Source organism: Chanodichthys erythropterus, chromosome 23 (assembly GCF_024489055.1).
Source record: "Chanodichthys erythropterus isolate Z2021 chromosome 23, ASM2448905v1, whole genome shotgun sequence".
In the NCBI taxonomy this organism is placed as follows: domain Eukaryota; kingdom Metazoa; phylum Chordata; class Actinopteri; order Cypriniformes; family Xenocyprididae; genus Chanodichthys; species Chanodichthys erythropterus.
The window spans coordinates 23,432,906-23,457,566 of NC_090243.1; the positions used below are offsets into that span (position 1 = coordinate 23,432,906).

Consider the following 24,661-nt stretch of genomic DNA (forward strand, 5'->3'; position numbering starts at 1 on the left):
ACTGGCATTCACAGAGCCATGCTGAACGCTCTTATACAGATCACTATAGCTTTATATATGTAAAACGGAGCAGTGTGGGAGGTGAAACGGATCCACACACACTCATTTCCTGCAGCGTTATAGTGTGAGAGTCATTAATTGGACTTTGTGTCTAATTCACAAACATTTCCTTCTTTAAACACACAAGATATACTGCGGTGTCAGTGCTTTAGGGTTATTTACACTCCGCTCTGGTGCCACGACCTTATCAAACTCTGTTTTACAACAATGCATTACAGCTTACGTCTTGGCCGAAGGTGGACAGTTTGCAAAAATGTGGGACTAACATGAAAACACAGTGGACAGCAGGGACGCTCGGTTCAGCGTGTGATATATTATCCACAGCACATCTAAAGCAGCTGTTCTTCGTTTTCAATCGCTCATTCATGAACCCTACTTTATTTATCCACTTTATCCAGTCTTGCGTTTTGTATACAGATGATTTAGGAGTCATAAAACCTGTGATTTGTGAAAGCAGTGAAGTCTCAAACTGAGCTGCCCATCAATGAAGAAAGGTGTCCACCGAGCCAAAACTACAGGAAGAGTTCCTTATAATGATCCAACCCGGATGATTTACTTTCTTTTGTGGAACACAAAATATGACGTTTTGAAGAATGTTCATGCCGCTCTTATCCATACAACAATATCATAGAGCGAGCAGGGCTGCAGAGATCCAAAAAACCTCATAAAAGCACCATCCACAGTACATTACACACTGTATTAGCAGCTTTGAATGACAAACACACTCAAATTTCCTGCATAAATTGAACTGATGTCAATGACTGTGGACCATTGGTTTTCCGTGTTCCAAAAAGAAGTAAATAAATGAATGAAGATGACAGCTCCTGTAAGGAACGGTGAATCATCGACTTCCTGAGGAAGTGAGGGCCGTGTGGGTCGAGGTTCCTCTCTGACGAACTCTCCATTCAGTTCTGTTTCCTGAGGAAACCATCTTACCTCCTGCGTCCCTCAAGAGGACGGATCGTCCGTTTGTACTTTGTCTCGCAATTCTATTTCTCTTTCTCTTGGGATCAATGGGGTTTCAATGTTCTCATTACTTCAAAAAAAAACTTATTAACTATTGTGCTGTTTTAAAGGTTCCTGATGTTGTTTTCTCCTACAGCAGGTTCACGTTCAAGCTCAAAAACACTGTAATTCTCTCATAATATCCACTGCAGCATCAGCTCTTTTCTCTCAGTGTCTGAAACGCTTCCATCAAAGATTCAGTCTCTCTAAGCCCCGCCTCTCTGAGAGCTGCTCTGCTCTGATTGGTCAGAAACCAAACGCTCATTATCATATCTGAATCTCAGCTCTTGATTCACAGTGATTCGAACAGTAACGACGGTTTTACCGAATCAATCTCATCAAAGTGGAGAAAACAGAGTTTGAACAACACAAACCAAACTCTTCTAGTCTCAGATACGACTGCAGTGATTGAGGGCGGGGCAAACACACGCTGTTCAGCCAATAGGCTGACATTATGCAAATGAGTTACAAACCTGCATAGGTTCAGCAGGAAGTGAGACCGAATTACTGACGACTCGTTTCAGTTCAGAATCACTTCTTTCTTTTGACACACAATAACTCCATTCATCTGCACTTTGAGCTCTGAAACTCTGCAGACGCTTTACACTCAAACAGCTGCTGTATCACACACACAAATATCTGAAGAGCGTCATAGGGGCACTTTAAAGTGACAGTTCACCGATGTCTTTCTGTCTTCAGTGGGACACAAATGGCATAATCTTTTGATAACTACATGATTATAACACACAGCCTGTTATCTTGTTGAGTCGCAGATGATTTGTGAGCTGTAATAAAGTGTCTGACTGTGTTAAAGAAACTGTCAAATGTTTTAAAATCCAGCTTCGGCTTCATACGTCCCTTGGTAATCGTCCGCTGAGATCTCCCCAGTTCCAGGCGATGGCCTCAAAACGGTCCCGTCTCAGGACAGGTGAAGGCTGTAATTAACAGCAACATCTGGTTGTAATGACGCGACGGCCGACTGAGGAACGCTGGCAGGGTTTGATTCGCCTAAACAAAGCTTTAGCTCATGACTGAGAGCCTCACAGAGACGGCGTAAATCTAGAGCTCTGCTGAAACACAGCGTTACGAGATCTGCTGAACTTCATGAGGACACTGAACTGTGGAGGAGTGTGTGATGAAATAAAGAGCTCCAAACGCCCCGTGCGCTCGGATCCACATGCGGTAAATCACTTCTGCGTGAGAGTACACTATTTCAACACAAAAAGGAACAATGCCAGTCTGAAAGGTGGGTTGAATAACATCACAGTAACTATATTAGCAATGAAAATAAATAAGTAAATAAAATAAGTCCAGTCGACTGTGTCCAAACACCCTGTAATTCTCCAGTTTCTTGGTCACACTCACATGTCTATAATGTGAACTGTGCGCTGATAGATTGATCTATGACGTATCTGCAGATTGACAGTCTCGGTGATGTCACATGTCAGAGGGTAAAGGTCAGGCCGTGAAGGTGGAGCAGCTGCACAGACGGGAAATGTCTGAATCAGTCGAGCTCCGGGCCGGACGAACCCTTGACCCGCAGCACCGGCCGTTCCAGTAAACAGCTGTGAGTGAATCAGCTCCAGATGTGGGAAGAGACGCTCAATCAGGAGATTCTGCACGGACAAATTCAGCTTAATGCCATATATTGAGCAGAGATGATGGTGTTTTACTGCTGAATCCACGATTCCAACAATAAAGTCATACTATTTTGGAGAAGAATCTCATTAATAGGACTTACCAGTGTTATTTTAGAGATATCATTAAACACTCTAAAAAATGCTGGGTTAAAAACAACCCAAGTTGTTGAACAAAGCCAGCGGTTGGGTTAAATGTTTGCTCAATCTGCTGGGTAGTTTTATTGAACTCAACTATTGTTTAAAAATTACTGTATTGTTGCTTAAAATGAACCCGAAAGGGTTGGAAATGTACATTTATTGATATGTTTAATGAATAATAATTAAACAATAAACATTTGTTAAATTGCTTATTGATAAATGTTCATCTTTTGATTATTATTGCTTCCTCTAATAATTATGTGTCTGATTTTTAATTTCCAAACTATTTTGGGTTCATTTTAATCCAGACATACAGTCATTTATAAACAATAGTTGAGTTCAATAAAACTGTCCATTTTCAACCCAACTTTGGTTGTTTTTAACCCAGCATTTTTTAGAGTGCATTTTTTATTAATATTTTGAGTCAGTTTCTTTTTTATATTTTCTGTTTTCATTTTAAAATGTAAAGTTTTATTAAAACAAGTCTAAAATATTAAAAAATATGTCTATATACTTTTTAGTCATTTTTATTTCACTATTAGTTTTAGTTATTTCAGTACATCAAGTTAAACTAAAGTAAATGTTTATTTATCAGTTAACATTTATTTTATTTCAAGCAACAAAAACATTTTTTTTTTGGTTTTAGTTTAATTTAAGTTAACTATAATTACCATCTTGTACAAAAGTCATAGAGTTTTATGAATACAATTAAATAAATGTTGACTGAAATAATAAAATAAATAAATAATAAAAGCCATATTGATATATTGTCAAAATAATAATAATAATTATAACTCGAGTGTATCTGCAGCAATGCTTGTTTCGTTGTTATAATTCTGTTATCAGCGATCACATGGTATAATTCACGTCTGCGACACAAACGGTTTGCAGGAGAATGAGTGAGCACTAACAATAGTAAAGCTTGTCCTCACAGGCACGGCTAATAAACAGCAGATCAGATCACACGGCCGTCCTGTCCTCGGTTCAGAGCGATACAGCTGTTCAGACGAGACGTGAAGCGTGCCTCCGCACGCCTGTGATCACGACAGCTTCAGTCATAAACAAACACCAGCAGATCTGATGAAGGACACGAGTGGACTGAGCAGAACAACATCTGAATACATGAGAAGTGCTGAAATACAGCGTGCCAAAGACACTCAGAAGAGCCATTAAAGAAACATAAAGGTGAAATAAAGGCAAAAAGCCCAACAAAAATGTGTTATTTTGAACTTTCTGTTCACCAAAGAGCCCTGAAAAACTCCTGAAATCACATAAACGCAGCATTGGTGAGCAGAAAAAAGAAATGTTGGAAAATCTGAGCTCCGTTTGAAATATTGATGAGATTTCTTATGAAGCTCATTCCTCAAGATCTCAGTTTGTCTCCAGTTAATCTCATTCTCTGTCTGAGGAACAACAGATCATCTGTGATTCTTCTCTCTCGTGTTTGAAGAAGAAGAAGAAGAAGAGGAAGGTGAAACGAGCAGGTTTGGCTTGAGCTCGAGGCCGATCCGGTGGATCTGATGAGGTAAGAGCTGAACTTGTGAACTGGTGACACACTGAGGAATGCTGGGAAAAGAGAAGAGACTGCATTCCTCCCGCTCCCACTCTCTCCACCCCCTCGAACCCCTCGTGAAGCCGGAGATAAAAGATATTCTCAGCAGTAGTTGAGCACATTCAGCAGTTATGAAGGGCTGGTTGATTATGATTTCACTTCTTTAGCTTTAGTTAGTGTGTAATGTTGCTGTTTGATCACAAACAACATCTGCAAAGTTACGACACTCAAAGTTCAATGCAAAGGAGATATTTTCTATTATAGAAATCGCTTTTAAACAGCTGGTAGGGACTACAACGAGCTTCTTCCTGGGTTAGTGACATCACAAGCCCTAAAATTTACATAAACCCCGCCCCCGAGATCACACAACAAAGGGGGCGGGGCCATGTTGTTGCAATAGAGTATGTAACACAAATACAATAGCATGTCATAAAACCAAGATGACAATATGAGTTACATCCATAATTAAACTAAAACTAAAATGAAACTACTCTTCTGGAAAGCGGAGCTCATTTGCATTTAAAGGGACACACACAAAAACGGCGTGTTTTTGCTCACACCCAAATAGGGGCAAATTTGACAAGCAATAATAAATGATCTGTGGGGGATTTTGAGCTGAAACTTCACACACACATTCTGGAGACACCAGAGACTGATATTACATCTTGTGAAAGGGGCGTTATAGGTCCGCTTTAAATGTCAAAACACACAATGCTGCTGGAATGAGCACAAAAACATGATGCACTTTAATAACATGCAGCGCTGGAACTGACAGATCCTGCTGTTGATGTGAATCATGACGGTGTCAGAAACACAGCAACATTCATGACATCCAGCCGAAGCCTTACAGCTGGAACTAATCACTCGAACCTGCAGAAACCATGTCAAACCTCACTGATACTTCCTTCAGCTCAGTGTGTGTGTGTGTGTGTGTGTGTGTGTGTGTGTGTGTTCCCATGACTTGCTACTCAATCACATCATCAAATCACATCATTTCATACAGTAATGGCCAAAAGTGATATTCAGAGGTGAATATTAGTTTTTAACTCTACAAGTTCAATTACACTATCAAAATATGAGGAAAATACATATTTTAAGATGAGAGATTTAAAGATTTACGATTTTAAGATATTTTAAACTTGGTTAAGGTATTTATCTGACAAAATTATTTGGCAGAAACAAAAAACAAACTACAGCTACAGCGTTTATTTTAATGTGTAAAATATTGCATAGGAAAAACTGACAGGAAAAAGCATACACTGACTAGTAAAACAATCGACTCCAAGCTATATACTGTATATATAATTTTATGTTACTTGGATCTACCTACATTCATCAGCATTACATTTCAAAGCATTAGTAGATTAAATCAAATTTTGTTTTAAAATTTAATTTTTAAATTGTTTTAAATGCAATTCAACATTCAAATTCAACCCTGATTTGTTTAGTTATTAAAATATAAGTGTTATTTTAGTATCACTGAGGCACTATAAGAGTTTTTGTTAATATTTTGAATGTGATTTTATTTTATATTTTCTTATATTTCATTTTAATTTTAGTTAGTTTTATTAGTTTTATTGTGTTTTTGTCATTTTTATGTTTTTTTTTTAACATCTATATACTTTTTATTAAGTTTTAGTTTTAGTTTATTTTTACTTATTTTATTACTTCAGTTTAAACTAAACAAAAACATGAAAAAAAAAATGCCTCTGTAACTGAAATAAGTATTTTCAGTTTACGTTTTTTAATGAATGAAAATGCCGTTTTGGTTATAGTTTTAATGTTAATGGCCCTGGAATGAATTCTAAATTTACTGTTATAACGTCAAATTAATTTATGTGAGAAACCTGTATTTATTGAGCACTAGAGGGACACTAGTGAAATATGTGAAAATATGATTATGTGAAACAGTAACCCCTTCAAATAAAACATGAAAAGACAATTTATCCTCAAAAAGTGTTTGTGAATCCTGTTTTTGTGGTTCCAGCGGTTGCCGGCCGAGGCGCTGCATTCACACGCTCACGATCGGCTCATAAAGAGGGATGCAAGTCTTCACACGGGAATATCAGTCTGCAGAGGAATGAAGGGCGTCGGACTCACCTCGCATTGTTGTCTTCGTCGGCTCGGCAAAGAGCGGGATGAGTAAGAGGTAGATGAGGTAGACGAAGGACAGCCAGTTGTACCGGAACAAACATGCTGTGAAATAAAAAGAGAAAATGATGAGCATGTTTATCTTCTCTCTCCAGACTGATAAATCAGACGCTTGTTATGGTGAAGTCTTTAATTAGAGGCGGCGCCCTTCATTCATTAAAGGACTGAGATCTGGAGCTGCAGCACACGTCAACACAGCCTCGGGCTCTGAGAGAACATCAACATTCCTGCAGATCCTCACGGATCGCCTTCCTCGCGGCCTGTGCCAAAACTTGCACGGATCATGTTAACATAATCTCACTGCAATTTTAGTCAGGCACTTATCCCAGTCACCCGTCAATCAATTACCTCTACAAACATCCCTGCAGGGCCTCTATTCTACAGACAGCGTTTAAATACATGTTCAATTAACTGTGTTTCACACTCAGAATGAAATAAAGGAATCAAATATAAAAGCTTTTGTAAAAACAGCTGGAAAAAGTAGAAAAACATGGACTGGCCATCCATCCAGGGTGTTGGAGAATAAAAAATAAAAAAATAAAATAAAATAAAATAATGAAATAAACTGAAATAAAATGAAACAAAACAAAACAAAACAAAAAAACAAAATGAAAAAGTTGGATCATTTAAAAATAAATAAATAAAATAAAATAAATAGCTTCAGAAAGTTGTTTTGAAGTTGCCACTTGGCCTGATATTTTGATATCTAATGCAATGAAATCCTTGTATTTTTGTGAGGTATAAATATGTCAAACTAAACAAACCCAACCACTTGTGTAAATGATATACCTATTAAATCTATTATGACAATTTACAATAATCTGAACTGAAAGAAAGCAAGTCAAGACGAGGTTCCTTCAGGCTCTTCTAGCAGCTTCACGGACATCTGCCAACGCTTCTCTGCCACTGAGGCTCAGGAGAAGAATAAACATCATATTAAGCTGAAGTGCTGCTGGAAGAGCCAAACGTACGCTTGCTTTATTAATGGTGAGGAGCACTAAATTAGTCTTAATTAAATGAAACGTATGGCTTTCATCAGCGCCAGCGTTCATACAGGAACTGAGATTTACCATCTCTGCGCCGCGAACCGTTGGGATTCTCCGAGCTTTCAGCCTTGTTTTCCCTGACAAATTGGGCAATGCTAATGCAAAATGAGCTAGGGAAGGACAATTTGCTTCGGTTTGTCTCATTTGAAGCCACATCCTGGCTTTTCCAAATCTGGAAACTAAACATGTTTTAACTGTAAAGGGCAACCCCTTTGTGGACTAAACCTGACCGCAAGAAAAACGCGACAAAAATCAAAGGGATTCGACGCTGTTTGAATGATCGTTTCAAGATTTCATGATAAGAACGCTTGATTTTAATGATCGTAAAAATCACTTGATGAAGCCAAGCCGCTCTCTCGCTCCAATCCAACACTTCAACTGCAATTCATCGACTGGCCACTAGGGACAGGCACCAAAAGTCAATCCCATAAGCCCCCAAGTTAAAATGCCCAATTTTACAGCAAAAAAAAAAAAAAAAATATATATATATATATATATATATATATATTAATATAATAATTATATTAAGCCTGCATTATAGTTCAGCATAATTAAGGGCGTGGCCACTTGAGTGACAGGTGGACTGCCGCTGCTGTCACCACTACCCGTTTGTCTGCTGTCTGTTAGCTCCACCCAAGCCCCGCCTCTTTGCCCATTTTCGGTTATCCGGGAGTGACGCGCAGTGACGCACTGCCAAGATGGCAACAACTGGCTCCGCCCACTTTGGGCTTCAAAAACGCTCTTCAGAAACCCGCGGGCGATGTCACGGACACTACGCCCATGTTTAATACAGTCTGTGGATGAAGCTCATTAAATATAAATAAACTGAGAAAAAGTTTTAGTACCATTAAGATTTTATGCATTGTCAAATTATTTTCATAATAACTGAGCACATTTCTCTAGACTCAGACACTTCACAGGATTAAACGACCATTCAAAAAGTAAAAAAAAAAAAAAAAAACAGAAATTAAAACATATTCATCAAGGACGCATTAAACTGATCAAAAGTGACAGTAAAGCCATTTATAATGTTACAAAAGATTTCAATTAAATGCTGTTTGTTTTGAACTTTCTATTCATCAAAGAATCCTGAAAAATAAAATGTAAAGCAATGTCATGAATCAATAATCATAAATGTTTCTTGAGCAGCAAATCATCATATCAGAATGATTTCTGAAGGATCATGTGACACTGATGACTGGAGTAATGATGCTGAAAATTCAGGAATAAATTACACTTTACTATATATTCACATAGAAAACAGCTGATTTACACTGGAAAAAATATTTCACATTTTTACTGTATTTTTGTTCAAATAAATTCAGCTCGGATGAGCAGAAGAGACTCTTTCAGAAATATTAATATAATATATAAAATCTTACTGACCCCAAACTTTTGACTGGTGATATTTTGGGGGAAAATGTTCTTAATCATGAAAATAATAATAAGAGCATTAATGCAGGAAGATTTTTAATAACACATGATCCTGACACAGATCAGGATCGAGAGCTTCAGTAACACCATGTGTTTGTGCTCAGAGGACACGATCTTGAGCAACAATATTTTAGATTTCAGCGTCCGTTGCCTTATTGTTTGATGGCAGGGATTCTGGATATGATTATTTTGCCGAGTCTCAGTTTATGGCATTAGTGGGATTAGCTGTCCATTAACACTTCCCAGACTGGCAGCGACGCGAGCAGCGAGACCCTCAATCCACGGAGTGTTTAGAGCGAGGCCGATGGGCCGGCAGCCATCTCAAACACGCCCCGAATCGACTGAGCTTTATTTTCCTGCCGCTCATTAGCCGTGTGTGCATTCACGTTCAGGAGCTCCGCAGCTCTGCCACGGTCCGGGTCTGAGGCGTATTTTGAGGGCACAGACCTTCACCTTGAGATGAAGCAGCGTTCCCATCTCACAAGAGCATTCTGGGATTGAACAATGCTATGAATAGGACTGTTGTCCGAAAACACGGGCTGATTATGATTGTTTCAGACAGATGTTTAAAACTATTAATCAGTGTTGGTGTAACATTAGGATCAGAACTGACTGGGAACAAATGGAAACAATGGTGGAAAAATACAAAAATAGAGAAAATCCAAAATCAAACACTGTCAAAACACTTCGGCCAAACAGAAACACTTATCGGCCAATGGCAATGTTTAAAAATACCACTAGTTTCAAATTACTGGGATGTAGAAAATAAAACTTGATAATTCGTTTTTCAACAAAACTGACATCAGATATCAGAGAAAATGTACTCCAGGACAAAATCAACCAATCAATCAATCATGCTTCGGACATTCTAATGTTTAATAGTGTTTAAGACGTGCATAAATTATGAATTAAGCATATGATGTTTTATTAAAGCAACAGAAGTTATTCAGTCAGGAGCAGTGAGGGATTTTCTCTTGCTTGATGAACAGCAGCAGGTTTATTAGGCTGCTGTCACTTTAAGAGCTGATCCCACTTTACATTCATTTAACACTATTTAACTCATTTAAGACTGTACTTATGAGGATACGCGACATAATTTTGTGTGTTTTTGTCCATTCAAGCGTGAAAGAGAACTGTGAAGCAGCTTTCTGTACGCACGAGTCGTGACAAATTCAATCAATCAATCAATCATGTATCAGACCTACTAAATGTTAAACCTCAGATGAAAATATAATAGAATGCACATTCAAGTAAACTTTTTCTTAGTTTTGCTCCTTTTCTCCACATTTTTATGCTGTAAAAACTTAAAATAACTACAAAAAATGCAATACATTTAGTTAAATAAATAATAATTTAATATATTTATAGTATTTTAATCTCCTGACACTCCAAGAATGTATTTAGCAAACCAAAATGTCCTAGCAACTCGAAACCGCACCTTCAATGAGCACTTTCATCATTTCTGGGCTGTTTTATGAGTCAATGGACCCTTTCAGACGCTGTTTTGATGAAACTTCAAATAAGATTTTCTTCAAACAAATGCCTCTAATCAAGCACTATTGTTTCTCTGAGCGAGTCTGCGTGTTAGTTTAACAAACTGAACAGATATCTTGATCCTCCTCTCCACATCTGAAAACACGGTGTGAAGAGAAAACAACATGAAGAGACGTCTGAACGTCTTTCATTTACTGTCTGATCCAGACGAGTCTGCGCTCCACCATGACAGAAACTAATACTTCAGATCATTTAGCTTCATTTCCAGATCAAATTCTGCTGCTCTTGATTTCACAAAGAACATATTCAGTGTTTTTCTGCCAGGTTTAATGTGTGATTTGAAAGGAACAGAGAGGAGATATTCAGCGGAGGACAGATCTAGCATATACTGCGTGAGTCAGAGTCGGCTGGCGCTCGTGTGCTGTGGGCTTCAGTCTTAAAACAATGTTAGAGAAAATCTCTGAGCTCTCTGGCAGCGACACAGACCGCCACGACCTTTGATTTCATGAGTCACTCGCCCAGCTTAAAGCCAGAAATGAAAATATCCCAAACAGCAGACAAACCACTAACCCTCTGATAATGGGGTCCAGTCAGACGGAGATGTTTAGATCTTTTGTTCGCTCAGTTTGCGTAGGACGCAAAACAACAAAATCTGCTCGGGAGTGGCTGTGATCTTCCTGTTAATATACTGGAGGTTTTTAAAACGTCTCGGTACTGATAGGAGAATCACAACATTACAAACTTTAATTTAAAGCAAAAGAGTAAGATATATATATATATATATAGTATCATTTGAGAGCGACTCTGATTGGAGGAGATTTCTCTGCAGAATCATGGGTAATGTAGTTTTTCACCAGGAATTCTGCTGATGAACACGATTATTAAAGTTAAAAATCAATTCCCATATGGAGAAAATGAATAGCATTTTTACTTCCAGATCTATTAGAAACACTGTGCGTATGAAATGTGCTGCATGAATAGACTCGCCTTCAACTGTTGAGGAGGATGAAAATATGAATACATGCTGAGATTTGGCGTGAGCGTTTTATTTGGTTAGCTGTTGGAATTAAATGTCCCAGCATTCCTGGCAAGGACTTTTACACCCAACCTAAATAACACTGATGTTGACATTGAAATAATACCAAAGTTGACAAAAATATACTCAAAACATTCAAAATACCCCAAATACCAAATTTTATATTAGAATTAAACATTAATGTCAAGCATAAATGTGTCAGTTCATTGATGCCGGGGAATTTATGATCGTTTGAGAGACAGAAACCACAGGCAGGAATAGAGCGATTCAAAACCATGTTCCCTTGCTGATCCACACACACACACACACACACACACACACGCTTCCTTCACTCTTTTTACACCAGTAACTGGATCTGTTGTTTTTTCAGCTCTGTTTACACTTGGACTTAAAATCTCATCGGCAGGAAAGCTTCGTGTATCGCTGCTGTATCTCTCTCGACCGTCTCAAAGACCTCAGTATCTGCTGTAGTTTCAAAATTATCCGCAAATAAAAGCCTCACCGAACGATAACTCATTTACAGTGCGTTACATTACATCTGACAAAAATACCTTCTGCTAATGTTCCCATAGGGCTCATGAATTGAGAAATCAAATTCTTTTTTGACATTTGAGAGGTTGTTTACTATAAAAATAGTCAGTCCAAAAACAGCTTTTATTGAAGCCAAGCTCAGAAAACGACTCGTTTCGGATTTTGTCACATTATGACGTCATACTGCAAGGAAAGACACGCCTCTGCAGAAGAAGATCGACGCCCACTTCTACATCATCACCTCTTTAGCCCCGCCCACTGACTCACGTGTCATGCAGTAGTGAACACAGCATTAGGAGAACGAGACGTTTGAAGCGAGATGTGGAAACGCAGTCTATGCATTGCAGTGTGATCCATTAAGACAAAAAGTGTAGATGAACTTTATTCTTAACGAAGCTCCAGTCTGTGAACAGCCTATAAGAACCAAACGATGGTTCATTCATTCAGAATCCAGGCAGCTATAACTGGAAACTCCAAGTGCTTAAACTTTATTTGCCATAAAAGACTTTTAAAGTATATATAATACGCATAAATGTTTCACATTGTTGGCAAATATTTCAGCTATCTAACAAGATATTTTCAACATCTGAAGTTTTCAAAACAAATCCATACGGAAATTCATATGGAAAACTGTTAGCCAATCACAGCAGTGGGCGTTTACTTCAACTCGTGAATGAGACACGCCCATCAGAACTGAGTGTTCGAAAGTGAGGGTCATATACAGGATTGAAAATAGATAATGATGTCTAAATTAGGATGTTTTTGATGTAAAAATCTTAACTTTATGAGTGGTTCTCAGAGAACATTATAATATTTTAAAAAAATGCAGTTCATGAACCCTTTAAATGTCCATTTTTTTAATGTTTTTCTTGGTTATATGAATGTTAAAGGAACATTTTCCTAACATTATAGGAACATTACTTTTGAATGTTCTGAAACATGTAGTAATGTTTTAAAAAATATTAAAAACTAAAATATTTCTGAAAAAAAAAAAAAAAGTTCCATGAACAATGTATAAAATATGTTAATGTGCTAACGCTTTGAGAACGTAATTAAACCAGGACAGACATTAGTAAGTTCTTACACTGGAAGAGCGTCGCTAACAGCTCACATGCGTCATAATAACATCATATGAGGTTTACCCTCAATGATCCAACATCAGCCTTCACAAACATGAACAGAATTTGTGCTGAAATGCCATGAAGCTGTAACTTACGGCCCCAGATAACATTGAACAAAGATTCTATTAACGTTACTGCAATAACGTTTGTTCATAACTTACAGAGAACATTGGCATAACGTTCTGAGAACGTTCCCTGTTAGCTGCCTGTGAGATTAAATAATTGTAAGCCAACAGTATAAAAAGTAAGAATTTCACTTCTGAATTGCCAAAGAAACACAAACACTTCTAGAGTTGTAGGTTTATGTTTAGATGCTATCTGTACATATGAGTGTGTGTCCAGAGACTCGGGCACAGCTCTGAATGAATGAGTTTTGTGTCTGTACAATCTTTGACAAAAGTTCTTTAACCTCTATACACTGATATGTTTTCATGAGAGGAAATGAAACAGGCCTGTGTAGTTTTAATGGCCATCATCGGACGTTATGCTAAATCAACATAATTCTAATATGCTTATGCCAATAGCTCGTCTACAGCCTATTAAAATGTTTAATAAGCCTCATTTAATATTTAACCAGAACTGTTCCATCTGTACTGATGTTCATGATTGATCATGGTGTGCTGGATAACTTCTGAAGGCTTTCTGAAACATAAAGCAAACTCTCTTTGCTGTGTTTCCACAAATAACACTCGTGTGTCACCGGGACCTCTTCTGTCAGTCGCTCGCTCGGAGGAAAGGAAGCAGAAAGCTTCATATCATAGTGTGTATGACTCGATGCAAAAGGCTCACTGAATAACCCGAGTCATCGCACTTATGAGAAAGCATAATGAGAGTGTGAGCAGAAGAGAAACACTGCATGATAACTGATTCATTCGCATTAAAAGACGACAAATTAAATCACAGGAACTCCACAGGATAGGCATAATGATCGTTTAAACTACTGTGGTTGTGCCAAGAGCTAATAAAAGAAATGCATTAACTGAAAACAAGCCTCAGTATCTCGTGCAGAGTGATTTTTCTTGTTTTAAGTATGTTTGCATATTTTACAGAAAAAAAAGTTTTGCGTTGTAAATCCCTGAACGTTCACGCACAGATCATGCAATCGTGTGGTAAAGCTACCAAAAGTGATCATTTAGCCCCGTTTTGTCTGAGCGGTGTTGTCAGCGAAGGTTCTAGCGTGTTTGTTTTGTCTGCAGATGAACGCTCTCAACTAAAGCTTTCACACTTCATTCAGAGCGGCAGCAGTAACCTTCAGCGTCCGCTCGTCACTTCACACACGCCCACAAACACAGCAGCTGTCCGACCTGCTCCCGCCAACAGAGCGACGTGACGTCACAGACACCACAGCATCTGACAGGTGAACATGAGTTAACCTGGAGAGTGCAGATAATATGAACTTTTCTTGTCAAAACTGATGTGAAAATATACAAGTGATGTTAATTGCCTTTTTGTTATATGATCTCATATTCTAATTTAATCTGCAGAGACACTGATCACACTGTGGCACTATCAAACATTTCCGTTTGCTAATCCAACCAGCCTGACACGGCAACAGCGAATCAACCAATGGCGTGAGTTTGGGGCGGGGCCATCTGTGTTTCTAACCAATGGGATTTTGAAAACCTGTTTCAAAATAGTCCATTTGTATAAAATCACACACACACACACACACACACAGACACACACACACCTCTTCTAAAAGTGCTTCCGTGCAACAAAATAATTTTAAAAATGACAAATATTTAGTGCAGTCTGTCAATTAATAGGAGTTCTGCATGCATAAAACAATGTTAAAATACTATTTAAAATAGCTTTATTGCCGTAACATATGGCAAATTCCCATGTTAGAATAACTTTGCAACTTATTTGACTGGGATCAATGTCAATTTGAATGGGTTGTTTTAATCCAGCGATTGAGTTGTTTTATACTAGAGGTTGAGTTGTTTTAACCCAGTGATTGGGATGTTTCATCCCAGCGATTGGGTCATTTCAACCCAGCGATTGGGTTGTTTTGATCCAACGATTGGGTCGTTTCATCCCAGCGATTGGGTCGTTTCATCCCAGCGATTTGGTCGTTTTATACTAGAGGTTGAGTTGTTTTAACCCAGCGATTGGGATGTTTTGACCCAGCAATTGGGTTGTTTTAAACCCAGCGATTGGGTCGTTTCATCCCAGCGATTGGGTTGTTTTAATCCAGCGATTGGATTGTTTTATCCTAGCGATTGGGATGTTTTATACTAGAGGTGGAGTTGTTTTAACCCAGCGATTGGGATGTTTTGACCCAGCGATTGGGTCGTTTCATCCCAGCAATTGGGTCGTTTCATCCCAGCGATTGGGTTGTTTTATTTTTTTTTTTTTTTATTATTATTATTTTTTGGTCAACAAGCAAAATTCCCTTTTGCACAGGAAAACATAAAACTTACAGATACATACAATTATGCATATGCATGTACACATACATAACCTTACAAATCAAAATAATTACAAGATCATTCAAAAAAGGAAAAAAAAAAAAAAAAGGGAAAAAAAAGAAAAAAACAAGATGTTTACACTCTTATTGACCAAAAGGTGTAGGCTGAAGCTAAAGCTTATCATGCCTACCCTTAACTCCACACAAGCAGCACTAACATATTAATTGACATCAATATAACAATATAAAATATTCTCAATATATATTTAGAAGAACATACAATATTATTATTATTATTGTTGTTATTATCATCACTGCTACTACTAACATTATCATCACTATTCAGTATATCTTTTCATTACCAATCCTTTATAAAGTATTTTAAACTGTGTTAATGAAATAGCCTTTTTTAACTCATCAGGGAAACTATTCCAAAGCAGAACACCTTTATTTGATGGACAGTTTCTTCTTAAATTGGTTCTACAATATGGTATATTAAACATATATATCCCTCTAAGGTCGTAATTACTGTCTCTCAAGCTAAACAGCGATTGGGTTGTTTTGACCCAGCGATTGGGTTGTTTTGACCCAGCGATTGGGTCGTTTCATCCCAGCGTTTGGGTCATTTCATTCCAGCGATTGGGTTGTTTTATCCCAGCGATTGGGTTGTTTTGACCCAGCGATTGGGATGTTTTGACCCAGCGATTGGGTCGTTTCATCCCAGCAATTGGGTCGTTTCATCCCAGCGATTGGGTTGTTTTATCCCAGCGATTGGGTTGTTTTATCCCAGCGATTGGGTTGTTTTGACCCAGCGATGGGGTTGTTTTGACCCAGCGATTGGGTTGTTTTATCCCAGCGATTGGGTCGTTTCATCCCAGCGATTGGGTCATTTCATTCCAGCGATTGGGTCGTTTCATCCCAGCGATTGGGTTGTTTTATCCCAGTGATTGGGTTGTTTTGACCCAGCGATTGGGTTGTTTTATCCCAGCGATTGGGTCGTTTCATCCCAGCGATTGGGTCGTTTCAATACAGCGATTGGGTCGTTTTAACCTGGTATTTTTTACAGTGTATGATTTCAAAAGCTTTTGTAAGACCCTCAGATGTTTCAGCGCCAGACCGAACCGGGCCGACGACCGAAAGAACTCCTGCGTGAAGTTGGCTGGAGCAACAATGGCGCGCTCTTTATTCTTCATGAACAGCGGTCCTCTGAGGTGTGATGTACAGCGGGACCGTTGCTGGCAGCTTCGCTTTAATTGCTGGGGTGAGAAAAAGTCTGAATTTAGTTTTTGGTCGGCCAATGTTGCACAAAAGGTCCTTTCAGGTAGTCGAATGTATTTCAGAGGGTGAGCTGTCAGATTACAGACAGGAAACGTTTAAGATAAAACCCGTATGAATAGTCCCACTATGTAGCACGAGAAGAAAAAGCAACACCCAGAAGGAACACATGGGTGATCAAAACGTATTTAATATAAAATTGGCTTTGGACCATTTCAAACCACCCTGCGTATGATGACTCTCTCTGGAAATGAAATATGGCATCATATATATGATGTAGAGCCTGATTAAACACAGCCATGTGAGCGATCTGGTCATGAATATGACATGGAAAGCTTTAAAACACAGTTATTCTACAAGCAGCTTTGATATGTGATCTATATTGGGACAAATGGCCTACATTAAAACATAAGAGGATGACGGTTCAGCACAGGCCTTGAGTTGAAATCTCCACCGTCTCCTTCAAGACATCATTAACATTTACAGTCGTACTGTCTGGACGAGCTCACGCAGAACTAAAACTTCTGTTCAATGGAGGATAAAGTACTGTACTACAAGCAGAAGACATGCGGCTATCATTGATGTTTTGCAAATTCTTCATGACTTTTTGAGTTCTTCCATTGGTTCCTCTAATCCGGAGAGCTTTTGTCTCCTGTCTCGGGTGGCACCCTGCCTGGAATAAGACACAAAGAGCTCAGAGACACCAGACAAAGCGCTAGTGAAGCCGTGGAGTCTGACTAAGCCGTGGCTAAATGGAGCATGACTCAAAACGCTTTCTATGCCATCATCTGTAAATGTAGGCCCTGGGTGGCTGCTGACGGACAGACGGCAGTGTGCTGCAGGAGAGGTGTTGAAGACGGAATGAAGGTGCGGTCACATTACTGGTGAAATCCAGCCATTTTTGCATGAGATAACAGAGAATATTCTCAGAACTTTGAGAGAACATTCTGGCAACGTTCTCTCAAAGAAGCCAGTAACGTTATATGAACGTTCATTCAAAGTTACCTGGTCTTTAAAGGGTTAGTTCACCCCAAACTGAAATTTGTCATTAATTACTCTCCCTCATGAGCCGTAAGACCTTCGTTGATCTTCAGAACACAATTTAAGATATTTTTGATGAAATCCGAGACTCATTCATGGACAGCAATATAATCAACACTTTCAAGCTCCAGAAAGGTACTAAAGACATTGTTAAAACAGTCATGTGACTGCAGTGGATCAACCTTAATGTGATGAAGAGACGAGAATACTTTTTGTGCGCAAAAACAAAACAAAAATAACCACTTTATTCAACAATCTCTTCCATCATTATCTTACGCAGGTGACGCAGTAACACAGCGAATGCTTCTGTGTTTACGTCCGAATGCCGGCTCAGTATTGGCCAAAGCTGATCATGTGATCATCACGACGAATGCGAGTGACGCTGACGCAGGAGCCGGCCAATACTGAGTCGCGTCACAGACTCGATTCTCCTGGGTTGTATTTTATCAGAATAGAGACTAGATTATGAGTTTGATAAAAGTAGCCTAGTAGATATTTGGCTAGTAACTAAAATTATCTGTATGGAAAAATCATATTTTCAAAGTATTTACAGTCTAAAAATGGCAAATGCTGGGTTAAAAACAAACCAAGTTGTATTGGGTTGGGTTGGGTTAAATGTTTGCTCAAACTGCTGGGTAGTTTTATTTAACTCAACTATTGATTAACAATTACTGTATTGTTGCTTAAAATGAACCCAAAATATGTTGGAAATTAACATTTATTAATATGTTTATTGAATAATAATTAAACAAACATTTGTTGAATTGCTTATTAATAAATGTTCACCTTTTGATTATTTTTGTTGCCTCTAGTAATTATGTGTCTATTTTTTTAATTTCCAGCATATTTTGGGTTCATTTTAAACAATAGTTGAGTTAAATAAAAAATCAAACCCAATCGCTGGGTTTGTCCATTTTCAACCCAACTTGGGTTATTTATTTTTAACCCAGCATTTTTTAAGAGTGTAGGATCAGTTTTGACTTCAGACTTTGACTTATTTAAGCTAACAAATCTGTTTTGCTTTCAAAGTCAAGCCATACTAAAGTTAACCATAGTTAAAGGCACTGGGTCAATCCTCGAGTCCAGTAACCTCACAGCGGGTCATTTAGAGGAATAAAGAGCCGTAATGAGAGCGTGGCGGTGTACAGTGTGTCAACAGCGTCTTTAATGTTCCAAACAATCTTTTTAATTCTGCAAAGCCACAAATGAAGCAGCTGTCTAGCAAAACAGTGTGTGGTTAACCCTCCTCCAAAGCCCAGTAAACAGCACAAACACCACAGAGAGACGAGGACGTCTCCAGCAGATCTTCATAGGCTACTCGAGGCCTGAGACATATATGCACATGAACATAAACAAATTAAATCACTGTTATGGTCCAAAGTGTCAGATCACAAGAAATATTTCAACATAAAGCAAAGTTTGGATCTCTCGCGTGCGTTTGTGGGAGGTTTTGATCCTGTTTCCACTCCACAGTAGATGGTGTTTCTGACCTTAGAAAGGACGAGGAGAGCCGTACAAAAGGAAGCAGACGCAAATATTTGCGCAAACTGATGCCGTTTCGTGGACGGTTTGGTTGTACCTTCGTGTATCGCATCGCCCTATAAAAGTAAATAACTGTTGTTTACTTCCTGTATTTGAGCAAACAAAATATTTCCTGCAATTAAAATATTTAGGTACACCTAAAAACTGCGTTCACCTTAATCACGTCCCACCCAAGAGCTTGATACTGCGGAGGTGCAGTGTTTACAGAGATCACTTAGAGCTGTGTTCATGACGCTTGAGTTACTGATAACATTTAAATCATTCAGCGCTTTATTTGGACTAATAATGACTTCTTAGAAGCTGTATCATTTCAAGCGAATGGTTTGTGCTGAGAGAAGAGCAGGATTTGACCTTTACCTTGAGAAGAGGTCCTTGATTATAATTTCACTTCTTTAACTTTAGTTAGTGTGTAATGTTGCTGTTTGAGCATAAACAACATCTGCAAAGTTACGACACTCAAAGTTCAATGCAAAAGAGATATTTTCTTTACAGAAATCGCTTTTTAAGGACTGCAACGAGCTTCTTCCCAGGTTAGTGACATCACTAACCCTATAATTTACATAAACTCCGCCCCCGAGAACACACAACAAAGGGGGCGGGGCCATGTTGGGCTGCTTTAGAGAAGAGGAAGAGTTGTTGTAGACGAGTGTTGTTGTCATGCCGTCATTTTACGCCGGACTGCTTCACAAACGAGGATCAATTCAACACAAAAGATGAACATGACGACACATGCTAGTGGATGAGTTGAATCAACTCCACAGCAACTACATCAATTTATCCACTAACCATTCAGAAACGTCTAAAAGTTGTAACTTCTTCCTGAGTCTCTCCATCAGTGTCGACTCCGGTTTGAACAATGTAAGGCTGAACACTTTCCTCATTTTGTCTGCGTGAGATTCTCCAGCTTTGTTGTTGTTGAGCTGTTAAAGCTCCGCCCTCTTCTGGAGCAGCAGCTCATTTGCATTTAAAGGGACACACACAAAAACGGCGTGTTTTTGCTCACACCCAAATAGAGGCAAATTTGACAAGCTCTAATAAATGATCTGTGGGGGATTTTGAGCTGAAACTTCACACACACATTCTGGACACAGTTTTGTCTTTTGGTCTGATTTTTTCAAATACTTTTTTGTTTCAAATCAAAGTTTATAATGTTGTGATTCTCCTCGAAGGTTTACTTCATGGATTATAACTCTTTTTATGAGAAAATTAATGGAAAAAACCAAGTCTGACACTCACACCTGCTTTAGTATTCGACCCAGTGTTCAGCAGAATTCTGCGACCTATTTCCCAGCGCAGGGAACACGGATCCGGATTGGAGCAGATCTGTGATCAGTAAAGGGAAGGGAGACCGTTCAGCTCTCTGATCTCGACTCGCTGGGCGTTTTATCACAAGTAAACAGTGTTCGGTGTTTCTGAAGAACCGACGGGTCGTGGGAAGTTAGAGAGGCGTAAGAAGTTCAAGCCCTCTCTATCTGTAAAAACAGATGCTCGATGGACATTCAACACTATCAGAGGAGCAGAAGAAGGCGTTTCACTCAAAAGAGACACTGAGAATGTAAAAATGAAGGATTGAGTGTTTGAACAACACAGCGGAGGGGAAAACCAGCGCTGTCAGACACACACCGAGCGCAGAATTACTCATCTCACACGCTAAGAGATATTACAGGGAGAGAAATATTAAAACTGCACGTAATTCAGGGCTTTTCAGGAAATGCATCCAACATTACAATCAAAAATAGCAATAAAATGAATGTTACAAGAATAAAAAAATTCAAGTATGAACTTTTTATGTAAGAGTTCAAATATAAAGTTCAGTTAATAATTTGCCACATTTTGACTAATTGCCTGTTGGAATCAATAAATCCATCAATCAATCAATCAATCATAACTGATCAATATAATCATAATCGATGGCTTTTATGTCCAGTGTTGTGATCTTTCACAGCTTCTAAACCTGGACATCTGATAACTTTACTCATTTATCACATGAATGAAAGCAGCGTTCAGCTTCAAACATTCAAACATGAACTTCTCAGCTCCTTCATCATATTAACCTCTTAATGAATAACTTCATGCTTAGATGCTGATTTATTCAGTCTGACAGTGTCTGATTTTAAAGTGATTTTAAAGTTTATTTTTCTGACTCCATCTGCAGATGTTTGTTCGTGTTTTAAGCTCAAACTCACTTAAGTTTCGCATCTTCAGTCATTTTGCTTCTCCAGTAAATGTATTTTGATTTAAGAATGTAAAATAACACTTTACAATAAGGTTAACATTAATGTATTAAATAATACATTCGTTACAGTATTTATTCATCTTTGTTAATTTCACTCAGTAAATACAGTCGTTTGTTCGTGTTATTCTCAGTGCATTAATGTTAACAATACAACTTCTGAATTTAATAATGCATTAGTAAATATTTAAATTAACATTAACTAAAATTAATAAATGCTGTAGAATAATTGTTCATTATTAGTTCATGTTAACTAAAGTAGTGAACTAATGAACCTTATTGTAAAGAAACAAGACAAAAATACTGAGAAAAAACATCATTTTTTTGTAGTGTTAAAATGCCATAAAAATGGGAATCTAAAACAGGATAGGACACATCCAATAAGCCACAGTAAACACCAGTTATACACATATTTACAATTTTGCTAATCAACAATCATATTGATAGTCATCGTTAAGTAAAATATGAGTATAAATAATATAGTTTAATTCAAAATAAAAATAAATGTGTGTGTGTGTGTCACCTGCGGCGAGGCAGACGGGCAGGATGAGTCTGAAGATGAGTCCACACACCACCTCCGAGGCCATCATATCACAATATAATAAGTGAGATCAGAAGAGTTCAGGTTCGGCACACATGATCCTCTCTTCAGTCTCGTCTGGTCCACATGGTAAACTTCAGAGTCCAGATAATCCCGGGTTTCTCTCGCTTCTCCTGATGTTCTGCTCTTACCTGTTGACAGGAGAGGTCATGGTGCTGCTCAGAAGTAAACAGCGGCTTCACGCGCCCTACCAAACATCAACAAGTTGCAAAATCATTCGTTCCAAGTTTGCTGGATCTCCTCCGAACCGAGTGTCGAGACATTTCACAGTCCTCGGCGATTGTTGCACGCGTTTTCTCGATGCGCCACTTTCCGTGTGCGTTTTTCTCGGTTCTGGAGCGTCTCACGCGCGTTCACGCGGCACAGCTGTGCTCTCTGGCATCTGGACACACTTTCCTCCTCCTCAATGAACAGCCTGAAGGACCACCCTGCCGAACCGACACATGATCCACCGTCCAGCGCTCGAGCAGAGGAGGAGCTCCAGTCAGCTCAGGTAGATCTGCTGCTTTAAACTCAGTTATTATTACAGAGAGAGACTCAAATGAAGTTTACTTGTAACCAAATATCAATTTATTGCATTTGTTTTTATTTTATTATTAAATGTACATTTATGATTTTAAATAAATATCTCTTTCCATGATGCATTTTTTTGTAGAGCTTGAAAAGTTTTTAACAAAAAGTGTAATAGTGGCTGCAGCGCCACCTGCTGACCGTCACGCGCTACAGTCGCACATCAGATTCTTTAAGGTCCCATGGCATGAACATTTCACTTTATGAGGTTTTTTAACATTACTATGAGTTCCCCAGGCCTGATTTTTGCCATACAGGCTCTTCTATTGGATGCAAATGTGATTATGTACTTTTGATTTAATATATATATATTAATGTTAATTTAATGTGTACAATTGTACAAAATATTTGTGTACAATATTTTTTTCAGGATTATTTGATGAATAGAAAGTTCAAAAGAACAGCGTTTATCTGAAATCTAATCTTTTGTAACATTATAAATGTCTTTACTGCCACTTTTGATTGATTTAATGCATCCTTACTGAATAAAAGTATTCATTTCTTTAATTTCTTTTCAAAAAAATCAAAATCAAAATTCTTACTGGCCCCAAAACTTTTGAACGGTAGTGTATAATGCTACAGAAGCTTTGTATTTCAGATAAATGCTGTTCTTTTGAACTTTCTATTCATCAAGGAATCCTGAAAAAAAAAGTACACAACTGTTTTCAACATTGAAAATAATCATAAATGTTTCTTGAGCAGCAGATCAGCATATTAGAATGATTTCTGAAGGATCATGTGACACTGAAGACTGGAGTAATGATGCTGAAAATTCAGCTTTGATCACAGGAATAAATTATACTTTACTATATATTCACATAGAAATCACTTATTTTAAATTGTAATAATATTTCACAATATTACTGTTTTTTACTGTATTTTTAATTAAATAAATGTAGCCTTGGTGAGCAGACGAAACTTCTTTTAAAAACATTAAAAATCTTAGTGGTTCCAAACTTTTGGACTGTACTGTGTGTATATGTATATATATACCTTCCTAATATTGTGTTGCTGCCAAAACAGCCCTGATCCGTCGAGGCATGGACTCCTCTAGACCCCTGAAGGTGTGCTGTGGTATCTGCACCAAGATGTTAGCAGCAGATCCTTTAAGTCCTGTAAGTTGTGAGGTGGATCCTCCATGGATCGGACTTGTTTGTTCAGCACATCCCACACATGCTCCATTGGACTGAGATCTGGGGAATTTGGAGGACAATCAACACCTCAAACTCGTTGTTGTGCTCCTCAAACCATTCCTGAACCATTTCTGTTTTGTGGCAGGAGCATTATCCTGCTGAAAGAGCCACAGCCTCCAGGGAACACCGTCTCCATGAACCTGCTCTTCCGGCGGTGGACAGGGGTCAGCATGGGCTGGTCTGCAGCTCCATACGCAACAAACTGTGTGTATTCTGACACCTTTCTATCAGAACCAGCATTAACTTCTGGAGCAGTTTGAGCTACAGGAGCTCGTCTGTTGGATCGGACCACACTGGCCAGCCTTCAATGAGCCTCGGCCGCCCATGACCCTGTTCCGGTTCACCACTGTTGAGAGATACTGACCACTGCAGACCGGGAACACCCCACAGGAGCTGCAGTTTTGGAGATGCTCTGACTCACAATTTGGTCCTTGTCAAACTCACTCAAATCCTTACGGTTGCCCATTTTTCCTGCTTCTAACGCATCAACTTTGAGGACAAAATGTTCACTTGCTGCCTAATATAATCCCACGTGATGAAGAGATGATCAGTGTTATTCTCTTCACCTGTCAGTGCTCATAATGTTAG

At 38.5% G+C, this 24,661-nt stretch overlaps 1 protein-coding gene across 7 annotated transcripts in view; it reads right to left on the minus strand.

Annotated features, from left to right (window-relative positions):
- LOC137013635 (piezo-type mechanosensitive ion channel component 2) overlaps positions 1-22,716 on the minus strand; it is a 117,421-nt gene extending 94,705 nt beyond the window's left edge. For all 7 annotated transcript variants that reach the window (XM_067377585.1, XM_067377579.1, XM_067377584.1 and 4 more), the window contains exons 1-2: positions 22,233-22,716; positions 6,496-6,591 (exon numbers count right to left, since the gene is read on the minus strand). In XM_067377585.1, coding sequence (XP_067233686.1) covers positions 6,496-6,591; positions 22,233-22,299 — 163 coding nt within the window. In that variant the 5' untranslated portion in view covers positions 22,300-22,716. The remainder of the gene's footprint in view (positions 1-6,495; positions 6,592-22,232) is intronic.
- Between the last annotated feature and the right edge of the window lie 1,945 nt (positions 22,717-24,661).